Raw genomic sequence first — 17,536 nt, 5'->3', positions numbered from 1 at the left:
CCATACTAGACAGGCTGGATTCAACCCCATACTGGACAGGCTGGATTCAGCCCCATACAAGAAAGGCTGGATTCAGCACTATACTAGATGGGCTGGATTCAACCCTATACTAGATGGGCTGGATTCAGCCCCATACTAGACAGGCTGGATTCAGCCCCATACTAGACATGCTGGATTCATCCCATTTAAGAGGCTGGATTCAACCCCATACTAGACAGGCTGGATTCATCCCCATACTAGACAGGCTGGATTCAGCACTATACTGGACAGGCTGGATTCAGCCCCATACTAGACAGGCTAGATTCAACCCCGTACTAGATGGGCTGGATTCAACCCCATACTAGATGGGCTGGATTCAACCCCATACTAGACAGGCTGGATTCATCCCCATACTAGACAGGCTGGATTCATCCCCATACTAGACAGGCTGGATTCATCACCATACTAGAAACGCTGGATTCAGCCCCATACTAGAAACGCTGGATTCATCCCATTTAAGAGGCTGGAATCAACCCCATACTAGACAGGCTGGATTCATCCCCATACTAGACAGGCTGGATTCAACCCCATACTAGACAGGCTGGATTCAGCTCCATACTAGACAGGCTGGATTCAACCCCATACTAGACAGGCTGGATTCAACCCCATACTAGACAGGCTGGATTCAGCCCCATACTAGAAACGCTGGATTCATCCCATTTAAGAGGCTGGAATCAACCCCATACTAGACAGGCTGGATTCATCCCCATACTAGACAGGCTGGATTCAGCCCCATACTAGACAGGCTGGATTCATCCCCATACTAGAAACGTTGGATTCAGCCTCATACAAGACAGGCTGGATTCAGCCTCAAACAAGACAGGCTGGATTCATCCCCATACTAGACAGGCTGGATTCAACCCCATACTAGACAGGCTGGATTCATCCCCATTACTAGACAGGCTGGATTCAGCCCCATACTAGACAGGCTGGATTCATCCCCATACTAGAAACGTTGGATTCAGCCTCATACAAGACAGGCTGGATTCAGCCTCAAACAAGACAGGCTGGATTCATCCCCATACTAGACAGGCTGGATTCAGCCCATTTAAGACAGGCTGGATTCAACCCCATACTAGACAGGCTGGATTCATCCCCATACTAGACAGGCTGGATTCAGCACTATACTAGACAGGCTGGATTCAACCCCATACTAGACAGGCTGGATTCAGCCCCATACTAGAAACGCTGGATTCATCCCATTTAAGAGGCTGGATTCAACCCCATACTAGACAGGCTGGATTCAGCCCCATACTAGACATGCTGGATTCATCCCCATACTAGAAACGCTGGATTCAGCCTCATACAAGACAGGCTGGATTCAGCCTCAAACAAGACAGGCTGGATTCATTCCTATACTAGACAGGCTGGATTCATCCCCATACTAGAAACGCTGGATTCAGCCTCATATAAGACAGGCTGGATTCAGCCTCAAACAAGACATGCTGGATTCAGCCCTATACAAGGCAGGCTGGATTCAGCTCCAGACCAGATGGGCTGGATTCAGCCCCATACTAGGCAGGCTGGCATCAGCCGCATAGTAGGCAGGCTGGATTCAGCCCCATACTAGACAGGCTGGATTCAGCCCCGTAGAAGGCAGGGATAATTCATCCCCAAACTAGACAGGGTGGATTCAAGCCCATACTAGGCAGGCTGGATTCTGCCCCATACTAGACGGGCTGGATTCAGCCCCATACTTGACAGGCTGGATTCAGCCCCATACTTGACAGGCTGGATTCAACCCCATACTAGACAGGCTGGATTCTGCCCCATACTAGATGGGCTGTATTCAGCCCCATACTTGACAGGCTGGATTCAGCCCCATACTTGACAGGCTGGATTCAACCCCATACTAGACAGGCTGAATTCAGCCCCATACTTGACAGGCTGGATTCAACCCCATACTAGGCAGGCTGGATTTAACCCCATACGAGACAGGTTGGATTCAACCCCACACTAGACAGGCTGGATTTGTCCCATACTAGAATTGCTGGATTCAGCCCATACTAGACAGAACGGATTCAGCCCCATACTAGACAGGCTGGATTTAGCCCCAAACTAGACAGGATGGATTCAGCCCCACACTAGAGAGGATGGATTCAGCCCAATACTAGACAGGCTGGATTCAGCCACATACTAGACAGGCTGGATTCAGCCCCATACTAGGCAGAATGGATTCAACCCATACTAGGCAGGCTGGATTCAGCCCCATAGAAGGCAGGAATAATTCATCCCCATACTAGACAGGCTAGATTCAGCCCAATACTTGACAGGCTGGATTCAGCCCCATACTAGACAGGCTGGATTCAGCCCCATTTAAGACAGGCTGGATTCAACCCCATACTAGACAGGCTGGATTCAGCCCCATATTAGACGGGCTGGATTCAGAGCTATACTAGACAGGCTGGATTCAGCCCCATACCAGGCAGGCTGGATCCAGGCCCATAATAAATGGCCTGGATTCAGAGCTGTACTAGACAGTCTGTATTAAGTCCATACTAGACAGGCTGGAATCAGCCCCAAACTAGACATACTGGTTTCAACCCCATACTAGACAGGCTGGATTCAGCCCCATACTAGACAGGCTGGATTCAGCCCCATACTATGCAGGCTGGATTGGAAGGACAGAGAGCTATTGGGGTGGGGGCTATTATTTGAAACATTTATCATAAATAATAATGAAATTCAATCTTTAAAAAAAAACTTGCCCGTCATTGCAAGTGTATTTGATAGTGGCTCCAAAGACAAAGTCATTTCCAACGTGGATGCTGTAGTGGCCATTGGCAGTTTCATCAGGGAGCTCACATGGTTTAGCTAGATGTCAGGAAACCGCAGGAAAACAAGATCATGATACAGTTTGTAAGAAAGTGATATGTTAACAGATCTTTTAGAGTGTTTAACTAAGCTATTATGGGCTTATGCTAATCATAACTACTACTATAGCTATTTTGTTGAGGAAAAATGAACATACTTAATGTGGCTGTCTCACTTAGCTATCTTAAAGGGATAGTTTGGGATTTTGACAGTGAGGCCCATCATCTACTTCCCCTCATTGACAAAATCCCAAACTATCCCTTTAAAATAAATGCACGAACAATAAGTCGCTCTGGATAGGAACGTGTGCTTAAATGACTAAAATGTCAAATGTATAACAACAATATTGAATCTATAACATTGAAAGAAATACTCACGCTTGCATTTCCCCTGACGGACCGCCACCCACTTATTCTTCTTACACTGATAACTTATTCTGCCTGCTGGCACAAAGCCAAAGTTGCAGGAAAAAAGGACAATGTCGTCCTCTTTGTACTCATTTTTGATGCTTTCCTCAGTGACCCTGGCATCGGGCACATTTGGAAGAGGTCCACTGCACACTGACAGAGGAGCAGAGGAAAAACCTTTAGACAAACAGAGAGCTTGGCACTACAAAGTTCTATGTTGTTATTGACACAGCCTTGTTCTGTTCAGTGTTCTCTACCTATATAGTACTCTAATTTGCTGACACCATTCAAACCGATGAGGGTTTGGAGTTTTAAAACCAATTATCTCAGAATCTTCTTTTAGCAGATAGAACCTTCACATTCCAAGCACTGATCATCACACAGCTCTATTACAGTAGTTTAGCATAAATATGTTTCAGTGCTGTGACATTATCGGAACTGTATCAATACAACATTAAATCATGATGGATATTATTAGAAATTATGAGATTCATCTGCAGTGGAATATGTTAAAGATGAATTGGTCTTACACATGAGTTGGAGACGAGCATTAAAACCTTTTAAAGGCACATTCTGCAAAATTGGCAGTGTGGAACTAAGGGTGATGAGGGTACTGCAGCACCCCCTGAAACATGTAAAAACATGCAGTATACTTTTTCTACACAAAATTAGTGCTTTGGCATTTTACTCTTCCTGATCCTGGCCATTGCCACCTGTATTAGCAGACTGACAAAGCCCCCCCCCCCCCCCCCCCCCCCCCCCCCCCCACGGACAAGACATTTCCCCCTGAATGAGAAATCACGCTTATGTCTGCAAGATTTTCTGCTGGTTAATTGTCATTTCACCGACTTATATATTGACAATGAGCTAAATTATTGGCTATAATAAGAAACGTGAGTACATCAATTATGTTTACTCACTTTGTCTAGTCAGAGTCTTACAGAGCAACTGGTGAATACTAACACAATGTGGGCACTGCAAGCATGTGAGAAAGTGAAGGAAAACACATCCTTACCAGTCTGAGCTGATGAAGCATCCACATTCACCCATACCACCAGACAGAGTAGAGTCAGAGATGATTTCATGTTGATCAAATGGTAGATGCAGTAAAAATGGAAGGAGTAGAACATAAATAAACAGTGTCTATCCCAAAGTTAATGTTTGTCTACAGAGTTCCAGCCCCCAGGGAGCACTGAAGAGAACCACTGTCCAGGGGGACTGACGCAAAATACTGGAAAACTCCAATACATGGAATTGAATCAAACCTTCACTGCGTTAAAAACACAGTTCTTGTGAAAATACCCAATGTGGGAACTGTGTTGGTTCAGTCTATTAATAATAAGTCAGAAAACAACTCATTTTAATTTGAATGATTTTAATTTGTAGTATTTTTAAGACCACTATATTAGATATCAGAATAAATAACTTTTAACTTTTAACTTTTGCTCAGTCTTCCACTATTGTTCAGCATAAACCTTAGATATCAGAATAAATAACTTGTGTTCTCGGTCTTCCACTATTGTTCAGCTACATGAGATAGAGACATTTCTACAGTAATCTGATGTGCTTAAATTAAGAGCTGAATAAGCATTGAGTGGTGCAGGTATCACATACTGTAGTTAGAATGTGAATAAGATCTATTGAAACATTTTGTCATTATCCAATCACAAAACCTGGACTAACATAACCCTTTCATAAACCTTGTTCACTGTCTATTGACATGGCTAATGTTTGTTCCAGCAAGCCAGTGCCTCCTTTTCCCGTCAAGCCATGTTTTATAGGGGCAAAAGGGGAGGGACACAATCTATTTCTGCACCTTGGGAGTATGTCTGTACTGCCATGGCTCAACTTAGCCCCAAATTAGCCAGCCAACTTGACGAACCATACATAAAACATGACATTAAAAGTTTTCTTGCATATGAGAATTGAAGGACAATATTCCTGCTTAAATGATCAGGATGCCACCAACAGGAAGGAACACGTCATCAAGGGAATATGTGATGATGATGCAGTTGAACATCACATAAGTTTTTTTATAAATAAAAATATTTATAAAATGGTTGCTAAGAAATTGTAAAAAAATCCTTTATGTGTCTTTATATTGAACTTTGAGAAATTCATTCCTGCAACACTAACGTTAGAAAGCTTGGTTGTGTACATGTACAGTGGGCAGAACAAGTATTTGATACACTGCCGATTTTGCAAAAATCCAGAAAATCACATTGTATGATTTTTAACTAATTAATTTGCATTTTATTGCATGACATAAGTATTTGATACATCAGAAAAGCATAACTTAATATTTGGTACAGAAACCTTTGTTTGCAATTACAGAGATCATACGTTTCCTGTAGTTCTTGACCAGGTTTGCACATAATGCAGCAGGGATTTTGGCCCACTCCTCCATACAGACCTTCTCCAGATCCTTCAGGTTTCGGGGCTGTCACTGGGCAATACGGACTTTCAGCTCCCTCCAAAGATTTTCTATTGAATTCAGGTCTGGAGACTGGCTAGGCCACTCCAGGACCTTGAGATGCTTCTTACGGAGCCACTCCTTAGTTGCCCTGGCTGTGTGTTTCGGGTTGTTGTCATGCTGGAAGATCCAGCCACATCCCATCTTCAATGCTCTTACTGAGGGAAGGAGGTTGTTGGCCAAGATGTCACGACACATGGCCCCATCCATCCTCCCCTCAATACAGTGCAGTCATCCTGTCCCCTTTGCAGAAAAGCATCCCCAAAGAATGATGTTTCCACCTCCATGCTTCACGGTTGGGATGGTGTTCTTGGGGTTGCACTCATCCTTCTTCTTTCTCCAAACACGGCGAGTGGAGTTTAGACCAAAAAGCTCTATTTTTGTCTCATCAGACCACATGACCTTCTCCCATTCCTCCTCTGGATCATCCAGATGGTCATTGGCAAACTTCAGATGGGCCTGGACATGCGCTGGCTTGTGCAGGGGGACCTTGCGTGCGCTGCAGGATTTTAATCCATGACGGCGTAGTGTGTTACTAATGGTTTTCTTTGAGACTGTGGTCCCAGCTCTCTTCAGGTCATTGACCAGGTCATTGACCAGGTCCTGCCATGTAGTTCTGGGTTGATCCCTCACCTTCCTCATGATCATTGATGCCCCACGAGGTGAGATCTTGCATGGAGCCCCAGACCGAGGGTGATTGACCGTCATCTTGAACTTCTTCCATTTTCTAGTAATTGCGCCAACAGTTGTTGCGTTCTCACCAAGCTGCCTGCCTATTGTCCTGTAAGGGCGGCAGGGTAGCCTAGTGGTTAGAGTGTTGGACTAGTAACCCGAAGGTTGCAAGTTCAAATCCCCGAGCTGACAAGGTACAAATCTGTCATTCTGCCCCTGAACAGGCAGTTAACCCACCGTTCCTAGGCTGTCATTGAAAATAAGAATTTGTTCTTAACTGACTTGCCAAGTAAAATAAATAGCCCATCCCAGCCTTGTGCAGGTCTATAATTTTATCCCTGATGTCCTTACACAGCTCTCTGGTCTTGGCCATTGTGGAGAGGTTGGAGTCTGTTTGATTGAGTGTGTGGACAGGTGTCTTTTATACAGGTAACGAGTTCAAACAAGTGCAGTTCATACAGGTAATGAGTGGAGAACAGGAGGGATTCTTAAAGAAAAACTACCAGGTTTGTGAGAGCTGGAATTCTTACTGGTTGGTAGGTGATCAAATACTTATGTCATGCAATAAAATGCAAATTAATTAGTTAAAAATCATACAATGTGATTTTCTGGATTTTTGTTTTAGATTCCGTTTCTCTCAGTTGAAGTGTACCTATGATAAAAATTACAGACCTCGACATGCTTTGTAAGTAGGAAAACCAGCAAAATCGGCAGTGTATCAAATACTTGTTCTCCCCACTGTATATGGATATATATATTTACCCCAAAATTATGTGTTGGATTGGAAATGATGCAGACTATTATATTGATGAAAGCAGCAATCTTTCCGCAATATTAAGCTGATCCAACCCTTAAATTTATTTTTTATTTTTTTAAAGAACAGTTCTTGTGAAAATACCCAATGTGGGAACTGTGTTGGTTCAGTCTATTAATAATAAGTCAGAAAACAACTCATTTTAATTTGAATGATTTTAATTTGTAGTATTTTTAAGACCACTATATTAGATATCAGAATAAATAACTTTTAACTTTTAACTTTTGCTCAGTCTTCCACTATTGTTCAGCATAAACCTTAGATATCAGAATAAATAACTTGTGTTCTCGGTCTTCCACTATTGTTCAGCTACATGAGATAGAGACATTTCTACAGTAATCTGATGTGCTTAAATTAAGAGCTAAATAAGCATTGAGTGGTACAGGTATCACATACTGTAGTTAGAATGTGGATAAGATCCATTGAAACATTTTGTCATTATCCAATCACAAAACCTGGACTAACATAACCCTTACGGTACATAAACCTTGTTCACTGTCTATTGACATGGCTAATGTTTGTTCCAGCAAGCCAGTGCCTCCTTTTCCCGTCAAGCCATGTTTTATAGGGGCAAAAGGGGAGGGACACAATCTATTTCTGCACCTTGGGAGTATGTCTGTACTGCCATGGCTCTCCTTAGCCCCATATTAGCCAGCCAACTTGACGAACCATACATAAAACATGACATTAAACGTTTTCTTGCATATGAGAATTGAAGGACAATATTTCTGCTTAAATGATCAGGATGCAAACAACAGGAAGGAACACGTCATCAAGGCACTATGTGATGATGATGCAGTTGAACATCACATAAACATTTGTCTGGTTGCTAAGATATTGTAAAACAATACGTTATGAATCTTTATAGTGAACTTTGAGAATTTCATTCCCACACCACTAACGTTAGAAAGCTTGGTTGTGTGTGTGTGATAATTTTATTCCATGGAACAATTAAAATTATCAGGAGTAGATGAGTAAATATGAACCAGCAGCACTTTATTTCATGTTGGACAATCATGAAATACCATACATTTATTCAGACAATGAATCTGAAAATATTTTGAGCAAACTATTGACAGGGGTTATTCATTGACATGTTTGCCCAACAATCCAGTGGCCATCTCTTTGCGTAAGACGAAGCCACTATTGGCAATAAGGCAAGTTCATGACCCCGTTTATACACTGCTGACGAAAATCAACACTAACTGGGCTCAGTCTACTATGCCCAGTACACTTAAAAGTTATAAGATCCCCATGTGTGGCATAGACTTTAGTTTGATCTTCCGGAGGATATTTAAATTGGATGTTCTGTGTGTTCATCAGCTCTTCATCCACAGTGCAGGGTTCTGAAATGAGAAGATGGTACAGGAATCAGTGTGGAACGTGTCCTTCAAGGGCCAAAGATATTTAGTTGTTTGTCATTTTAATAAATGCCATCCCTATACCCCTAGATCCTTGAGGAATATCACTTGTCAATGCCTCAGGAGCATGGTTCAACAGTTACCTTTTTTATTCCAGATGCATTTTAAAATAATAATCAATTGAACTTGAATTCCATTCCATTCCGATCGTTAAAGGGGAGTTGGCAAGCGAGACTTTGGGCCAATGTTATTTTATAGAGAACTTACTCAGACAGGTTATCGGTCGTGTCCAGATCCCGTCATGACACGTCTTGTACGCTGAAGGGGGATCAAGGATGTAGTATTTCTGGCAGACATATTGAACTGATTCTCCATTTCTGTAGCGTTCTCTGGTACCGCCGTTTGTGTCTCCGTTCATGAGATGTGGAGGTGGTCCACAGAAATCCTTGGGCTCTAGGAAGACATGGGTGTGGTTATAAAAGTAACTTTACTAGTCCTGTATTCAGGGATGGTCCTGGCCATTGCTGCCTGTATTAGTGGACCGATACAGACGTTTGTATGTTCATTCCATTGTGATCACTACAAGCATGTGAGAAAGTGAAGGAAAACACATCCTTACCAGTCTGAGCTGATGAAGCATCCACATTCACCCATACCACCAGACACAGCAGAGTCAGAGATGATTTCATGTTGATCAAATGGTAGATGCAGTAAAAATGGAAGGAGTAGAACATAAATAAACAGTGTCTATCCCAAAGTTAATGTTTGCCTACAGAGTTCCAGCCCCCAGGGAGCACTGAAGAGTGGGGGACTGATCCAAAATAATGGAATACTCAAACATATTGATTTCAATCTATTACAGTAGAATCACAGGAAACATCACACAGTTCTTGTGATAATGATTACTATAAAAAGACTTTGGGTGGTGGAAGTGCCCTCCAAATACAGTAATTAGACTGCTGTGTCATCACCTCTAGCAATGGGCTAATTATTCTAGTGGTTAGCGCATTGGGCCACTAACTGAAAGGTTGCTGGATCGAATCCCAAAGCAATCTGTCATCCTGCCCCTGAACAAGGCAGTTAACCCACTGTTCCCCGGTAGGCCGTCATTTTAAATAAGAATTTGTTCTTAACTGACTTGCCTGATTAAATGTTAAAATGTGAAGATTTTTTTTCTGGTAACTACCTTCAAATGAATCAATTATTAATAGGTTATAATTGTCTAATTAACATATGTTCATGTAAATACCTGGTACTTTCTGTACTTTAAAATACAGTCCTACAGACTTACCTTGACACTCGATTGTCTTACTCCACTCTCCGTTCTTGCAAGTTGCTTTTCCTCTTGAGCCTTTGTTTGGGCCGCTAAGGCATCCATAATCTATTTTGTCCCCATTTTCATATCTCTCTCGGTCAGGAATCAGCAGCATTCTGGTGTCTGCACCCTCAGGTTTACTACAGTAATCTGCAAGTGAAGCACAGACATGGACAAATACCCTCCTCCATACACTCTTTTGGCTCCTCCATTTCCACCACATCTTGTAAAAACAGTGTAATGTGTTACTCTGTGTGGAAATATCAATCCAATTGCAAGGTTCGACATTAAAGCTTGTACGGGACAAGTGAAAATCAAAATAGTCAGGCAAGCAAAATATAGACTTAAGTTGTTCGAATGGAAGTAAAAAAATACATTATAATAACATCAAACAATTACTCAGATCAGAATTTAATCAAAGTGTCCTCCGGATGTGATGTGTTCTCACAATTTGGGGCGGCAGCATAGCCGAGAGCGTTGGACTAGTAACCGAAATGTTGCAAGATTGAATCCCCGAGCTGACAAGGTAAAAATCTGTTGTTCTGCCCCTGAGAGAGGCAGTTAACCCACCGTTCCTAGGCCGTCATTGAAAATAAGAATTTGTTCTTAACTGACTAACCAAGTAAAAATAAAGATCAAATAAAAATAAATCTCAGCAGAGCACAACAAAATATAATGATTGTATTGCATTGAGAGCCACAAGCAGTTTTTCAATCACATTTTTGTACACTACATTCTGAAAGTATTCAGACCCCTTGACCTTTTCCGTATTTTGTTAAGTTACAGCCTTATTCTAAAATGTAATAATTTTTTTTTATTCCCTCATCAATCTACACACAATACCCCATAGTTACAAAGCAAAAACAGTTTTTTAGACATTTTTGAAAATGTATTTAAAAAAGAAACATAAGTATCACAATTACATTCTTATTCAGACCCTTTACTCAGAACTTTGTAGAAGCGCCTCTGGCAGCGATTACAGCATCAAGTTTTCTTGGGTAGGACGCTACAAGCTTGGCACACCTGTATTTGGGGAGTTTCTCTCATTCTTATTGTCGCTGCACAGCTATTTTCAGGTCTCTCTGTCTTTACCTCGATCCTGACTAGTTTCCCAGTCCCTGCCGCTGAAAAACATCCCCACAGCTTGATGCTGCCGTCCTATGCTTCACCGTAGGGATTAGTGCCAATACCGCACAATGACAGGTTTCCTCAAGATGTGACGCTTGGTATTCAGTCCAAAGAGTTCAATCTTGGTTTCATCAGACCACAGAATCTTGTTTCTCATGGTCTGAAAGTCCTTTAGGTGCCTTGTCCTTCTGGAAGGTTCTCCCATCTCCACAGATGAACTTTGGAGCTCTATCAGACTGACCATCGGGTTCTTGGTCACCTCCCCGACCAAGGCCCTTCTCCCCCGATTACTCAGTTTGGCCGGGCGGCCAGCTCTAAGAAGAGTCTTGGTCTTTCCAAACTTCTCCCACTTAATAATGTGGAGGCTACTGTATTCTTGGGGAGCTTCAATGTTCGAGACCTTTTTTGATACCCTTCCCAAGATCTGTGCCTCGACACAATCCTGTCTCAGATCTCCACGGACACACGTCTTGGTTTTTGCTCTGACATGCACTGTCAACAGTGGGACCTTATTTAGAAAGGTGTGTGAGAAGGAAATGCTACCACTTTACAAACAGAGAATGTAATTGAGATGATGCACAAGTGGAACGTGCTGTTTGTAGTGAATATATACTCTACATAGGTCTACCAACGGACAGTTTTTGTTGGACATTACATTCACTGTTAGATCAGTTACATTGCTATCTAGCAACAATATCAATAACAACAATAATAATATTACCCAGCTCTAGACAGATGGTATTCTACATTTTTGTCTCATTCTCTGTATGGTAATAATAATGATACTAATGTATTTCATTTTGTAAAGTGTCTTCTTGCATCATACAACACAATTTGGACTTGAGCTTTCACACAAGTCAAAAATCTGTCTTACTTTTCCAAAGGACAAGTGGGTAATAAAGTTAATGTCAAGCCCTGAAATGTAGTAAACGCATTAAGCACTTCAATGTTTACAGTACTATAGTAATGCCATAGACATTAAACACACAAGAAGAAAGAGCATCCCCACCCCTGTTTTGGTTAAAAGCTGAGGGATGAAATGTTACCACTCTCAAATTCATAGACATAGCTATAGATGCAAGGATAGACCATCCATGATATCAACATTATACTTTGAACCATCTATTGAGGCTATATAGTGTTTGTTTACATTTACTTTGTTTACAAACAAAGGAGTAAAACAATCTTATATTTTGGGTTATGATGAGGTGCGACAGTTGAACTGAGCTCATGAGTCATTTATAAGTTATGTTCTTCAAGAATCATTTGGTACATGTAATTCATTTAGAAGTCCAACAATGGGTGTAGCAACTGCAGATTGCCCCTTTAAACTGACCTTTGCCCTTGATGGTCTTATCCCACTCGCCGTTCTTACAAGTTGCAAGACATCCATACTCAACTTGGTCCCCATTTTCATAACGTTCTTGATCAGGAATCGGCAGCATTCTCCTCCCTTCACCCTCAGGCTTACCACAGTACTCTGCAGATGAAGCACAGCATGTTTGAACTATCAAAGTGCAACTAACTACATTGACTGAGACGGTCCCGCTTCAAATGACATTCAGTTAATAAAGCCTTCATGATGCGTTCATCAGCACTACATAAATGTATTACAAATCATCTACAACAGTATGTCATGCTTTATAAATGGTTCATAAATGGGACATAACTGTGTGAAATAATCACCAATGTCCAATGTGACATAACCCACTATGTCAAATATGATAAAATAATCTCCCAGTGCATTACTCATTGGCTTAATCTACCAACCAATCATCTCTACAAGAACTTCCCCCATGTGTCTTGTGCATTAGTCGGTCAGACGTCTTGGCAGTAAAGAGATTGTGTTTGTAACTCTTATTGGGATAGTTTTCCCCACAATCGACCAAAGATTATAAGTGTGTAGTCTTTATTCATCTGTGTGAAGCCATTAACTTTATTCAGTAAGGTCATTCCCATACAATTCTATGGTCACTCCCACTAAGGCCAACGTTGAATGGTTGATATCCCAGGCTTATATGTGTGCAATAGCCTGTGGACGAGGTTTGTATCTGGTCAAACACAATTATTTCCAGAAGTTTATTAAGGGTTGGTAACAGGCTGATTGGTCAGCTATTTGAGCCAGTAAAGGGGGCTTTAATATTCTTGGGTAGCGGGATTACTTTAGCTTCCCTCCAGGCCTGAGGGCACACGCTCTCTAGTAGGCTTAAATTGAAGATGTGGCAATATTATCTGCTATTATCCTCAGTAATTTTCCATCCAGATTGTCAGACCCCGGTGGCTTGTCACTGTCGACAGACAAAAATACTTTTTTCACCTCTTCCACACTGACTTTACGAAATTCAAAAGTACAATTCTTGTACTTTTGGTCCGATCTACTTGAATGTGTAGTGCCAGTGTTTGTTGCTGGAATGTCATCCCTAAGTTTGCTTTTCCTTGCCAATGAAAAGGTCATTAAAGTAGGTTTCAATATCAGTGGGCTTTGTGATGAATGAGCCATCTGATTCAATGAATGAAGGAGAGAGTTGGCTTTTCCCCCAAAAAATTTAATTTAAGTTGCTCCATAATGTTTTACTATCATTCTTTATATATTCTTTATATCTTTGTTTCATTGTGTAGTTTTTATTTTTTTTAGTTTAGTCACATGATCTCTTAATTTGCAGTACGTTTGCCAATCGGTTGTGCAGCCAGACTTATTTGCCAAACATTTTGCCTCATCCCTCTCAACCATACTTTAAATAAAATTCCTCATCAATCCAAGGGGATGTAACCATTTTTACAGTCATTTTCTTAATGGGTGCATGCTTATTACTAACTGGAATAAGTAGTTACATAAATGCATCAAGTGCAGCGAGGTGCCGGCTAGCGGAGTGGAACACTTAAAAATTAAAGGAGAGCCGTACACTCTATGAGAACAGATGCAAAAATATTTATGTCCAACGATTTGACAGACAAGCTGTCTTCATCAGGGTATGACAGACAAGCTGTCTTCATCAGGGTATGACAGACAAGCTGTCTTCATCAGGGTATATGTCCAACGTCAGGGTATGATGACGACAGCTTGTCTGTCGAAACGTTGGACATAAATATTTTTGCATCTGAGCTCCTAGATTGTGCGGCTCTCCTTTTATTTTTAAGTGCTCCTCATTAAACACCACAGACCAGCAAATATTCTTTACATCATCAACATATGAATCACTACAAAACTTGTTTTATGACCTTTTATACGCTATATTAGGCCCAGCGTTTGGAACTTTGGTTATCCTAGATATGTGTCACGCCCTGGTCTTAGTATTCTGTGTTCTCTTTATTATTTTGGTTAGGCCGGGGTGTGACATGAGTGATTTATGTGGTTTGTTTGGTCTAGGGGTTTGTAGTTTATGGGATTGTGTTTAGTTAAGTAGTCTAGGAAAGTCTATGGTTGCCTAGAGTGGTTCTCAATCAGAGGAAGGTGTTTATCGTTGTCTCTGATTGGGAACCATATTTAGGCAGCCATATTCTTTGAGTATTTCGTGGGTGATTGTTCCTGTCTCTGTGTTTTGCACCAGTTAGGACTGTTTTCGTTTTTTCATGTTTCTTGTTTTGTATAAGTGTATTGTTCACATTTTCATCTTTCATTAAAGATGTATAAAGATAACCACGCTGCATTTTGGTCCTCCTCTCTTTCACCTGAAGAAAACCGTAACAGAATCACCTACCACAACAGGACCAAGCGGCGTGGTGACAGGCAGCGGCAGCAGGAGCTGTGCAAAGAGGAATGGACATGGGAGGACGAATTGGACGGTAAAGGACACTGGGCACAGCCAGGAGAATATCGCCGCCCCAAAGAAGAGATGGAGGCAGCGAAAGCGGAGAGGCGCTGGTATGAGGAGGCAGCACGGCGGCGCGGACGGAAGCCCGAGAGTCAGCCCCAAACATTTATTGGGGGGGGGCACAGGGAGAGTGTGGCAGAGTTAGGAGTCAAACCTGAGCCAACACCCCTGTTTATCGTAAGGAGCCAAGGAGGAAACCAGAACCAGAGCTGGTGTTGGAGGTGAGCGAAGCAGAGACTGAAGAAATTAATGTGGAAATTGGAAGCGAGAGTTATGAGGGAGTTGCTGTGTTGGTGCATGAGGCACGGAATTTGCCCGACGGAGCGTGTCGGGGATTTGATGGCACCTGGGTCAGCTCTCCATACTCGTCCTGAGGTGCGTGCTAGTCGGCTGGTGAAGATTGTGCCAGCCTCACGCACCAGGCCTCCTGTGCACCTCCCTAGCCTTGCACGTCCTGTGCCATCTCAGCGCTACAGTGCGCCTAGCAGTGCTAACCGTGTTATGCGGTGGAACGCACTGTGTCCCCAGTAAGCGTGCTTAGCCCGGTACGCTACATCTCAGCTCCTCACATCTGCCGGGCTAGGGTGAAGATCCAGCCAGGGCGGTTGGTGCCAGCCCTGCTCTCAAGATCTCCAGTACGCCTTCACGGTCCGGTCCATCCAGTGCCACCTCCACACACCAGTCCTCCGGTGGCAGCTCCCCGCACCAGGCTTCCTGTGCGTGTCCTCGGCCCAGTACCACCAGTGCCAGCACCACGCACCAGGCCTACAGTGCGCCTCGCCTGTCCAGCGCTGCCAGAGCCTCCCTCCTCTCCAGTGCCGCCGGAGTCTCCCGCCTGTCCAGCGCCGCCGGAGTCTCCCGCCTGTCCAGCGCCGCCGGAGTCTCCCGCCTGTCCAGCGCCGCCAGAGTCTCCCGCCTGTCCAGCGCCGCCGGAGTCTCCCGCCTGTCCAGCGCCGCCGGAGTCTCCCGCCTGTCCAGCGCCGCCGGAGTCTCCCGCCTGTCCAGCGCCGCCGGAGTCTCCCGCCTGTCGTGAGTCGCCGGAGTCTCCCGCCTGTCGTGAGTCGCCGGAGTCTCCCGCCTGTCGTGAGTCGCCGGAGTCTCCCGCCTGTCGTGAGTCGCCGGAGTCTCCCGCCTGTCGTGAGTCGCCGGAGTCTCCCGCCTGTCGTGAGTCGCCGGAGTCTCCCGCCTGTCGTGAGTCGCCAGAGTCTCCCGCCTGTCGTGAGTCGCCAGAGTCTCCCGCCTGTCGTGAGTCGCCAGAGTCTCCCGCCTGTCGTGAGTCGCCAGAGTCTCCCGCCTGTCGTGAGTCGCCAGAGTCTCCCGCCTGTCGTGAGCCGCCAGAGTCTCCCGCCTGTCGTGAGCCGCCAGAGTCTCCCGCCTGTCGTGAGCCGCCAGAGTCTCCCGCCTGTCGTGAGCCGCCAGAGTCTCCCGCCTGTCGTGAGCCGCCAGAGTCTCCCGCCTGTCGTGAGCCGCCAGAGTCTCCCGCCTGTCGTGAGCCGCCAGAGTCTCCCGCCTGTCGTGAGCCGCCAGAGTCTCCCGCCTGTCGTGAGCCGCCAGAGTCTCCCGCCTGTCGTGAGCCGCCAGAGTCTCCCGCCTGTCGTGAGCCGCCAGAGTCTCCCGCCTGTCGTGAGCCGCCAGAGTCTCCCGCCTGTCGTGAGCCGCCAGAGTCTCCCGCCTGTCGTGAGCTGCCAGAGTCTCCCGCCTGTCATGAGCAGTCAGCATGGAGCAGCCAGAGCCGCCAGTCAGCATGGAGCAGCCAGAGCCGCCAGTCAGCATGGAGCAGCCAGAGCCGTCAACCTGCCTGAGCTTCCTCTCAGTCCTGAGCTTCCTCTCAGTCCCGAGCTACCCCTCAGTCCCGAGCTACCCCTCAGTCCCGAGCTACCCCTCAGTCCCGAGCTGCCCCTCAGTCCCGAGCTGTCCCTCAGTCCGGAGCTGCCCCTCAGTCCAGAGGGGCCCTTTGTTGAGATTAGTAGGCTAAGGTTGACGGCGAGGGTCGCCAATCTAAGGACGCTAAGGAGGTGGACAAAGACTATGATGGAGTGGGGTCCACGTCCAGCGCCAGAGCCTCCACCGTGGACAGATGCCCACCCAGACCCTCCCCTATGGGTTTAGGTGTGCGGCCGGGAGTCCGCACCTTTGGGGGAGGGGGTACTGTCACGCCTTGGTCTTAGTATTCTGTGTTCTCTTTATTATTTTGGTTAGGCCAGGGTTTGACATGGGTTTTGTAGTTTATGGGATTGTGTTTAGTTAAGTAGTCTAGGAAAGTCTATGGTTGCCTAGAGTGGTTCTCAATCAGAGGCAGGTGTTTATCGTTGTCTCTGATTGGGAACCATATTTAGGCAGCCATATTCTTTGAGTATTTCGTGGGTGATTGTTCCTGTCTCTGTGTTTTGCACCAGTTAGGACTGTTTTAGTTTTTTTCACGTTTCTTGTTTTGTATAAGTATATTGTTCACATTTTCATCTTTCATTAAAGATGTATAAAGATAACCACGCTGCATTTTGGTCCTCCTCTCTTTCACCTGAAGAAAACCTTAACAATTTGACTATTATATTGTGATCACTGCATCCTATGGATTAGGATACTGCTTTAAAGTATATATTTACAGCGTTAGTAAAGATGTGATCAATACATGTTGATTTAAATCCTGTACCGTTTGTAACTACCCTGGCAGGTTGACTGGCAACCTAATCCAGATTGCAGG

The 17,536-nt window shown here is 44.4% G+C and overlaps 1 protein-coding gene across 1 annotated transcript in view; it reads right to left on the bottom strand.

Moving 5' to 3' along the window:
- LOC110524786 (complement factor H) overlaps nt 1-17,536 on the bottom strand; it is a 30,698-nt gene that overhangs the window by 11,284 nt on the left and 1,878 nt on the right. The window contains exons 2-10 of the mRNA XM_036979080.1: nt 12,360-12,503; nt 9,872-10,045; nt 9,200-9,208; nt 8,848-9,033; nt 8,364-8,565; nt 7,823-7,878; nt 4,276-4,416; nt 3,231-3,413; nt 2,748-2,853 (exon numbers count right to left, since the gene is read on the bottom strand). Of these exons, the coding sequence (XP_036834975.1) occupies nt 2,748-2,853; nt 3,231-3,413; nt 4,276-4,416; nt 7,823-7,878; nt 8,364-8,565; nt 8,848-9,033; nt 9,200-9,208; nt 9,872-10,045; nt 12,360-12,503 (1,201 nt within the window). The remainder of the gene's footprint in view (nt 1-2,747; nt 2,854-3,230; nt 3,414-4,275; nt 4,417-7,822; nt 7,879-8,363; nt 8,566-8,847; nt 9,034-9,199; nt 9,209-9,871; nt 10,046-12,359; nt 12,504-17,536) is intronic.

This window comes from Oncorhynchus mykiss, chromosome 5 (assembly GCF_013265735.2).
Source record: "Oncorhynchus mykiss isolate Arlee chromosome 5, USDA_OmykA_1.1, whole genome shotgun sequence".
Taxonomy (NCBI): Eukaryota; Metazoa; Chordata; class Actinopteri; order Salmoniformes; family Salmonidae; genus Oncorhynchus; species Oncorhynchus mykiss.
The sequence above is the reverse complement of the archived record's forward strand: the minus strand, read 5'-3'. Positions and strand labels throughout refer to the sequence as shown.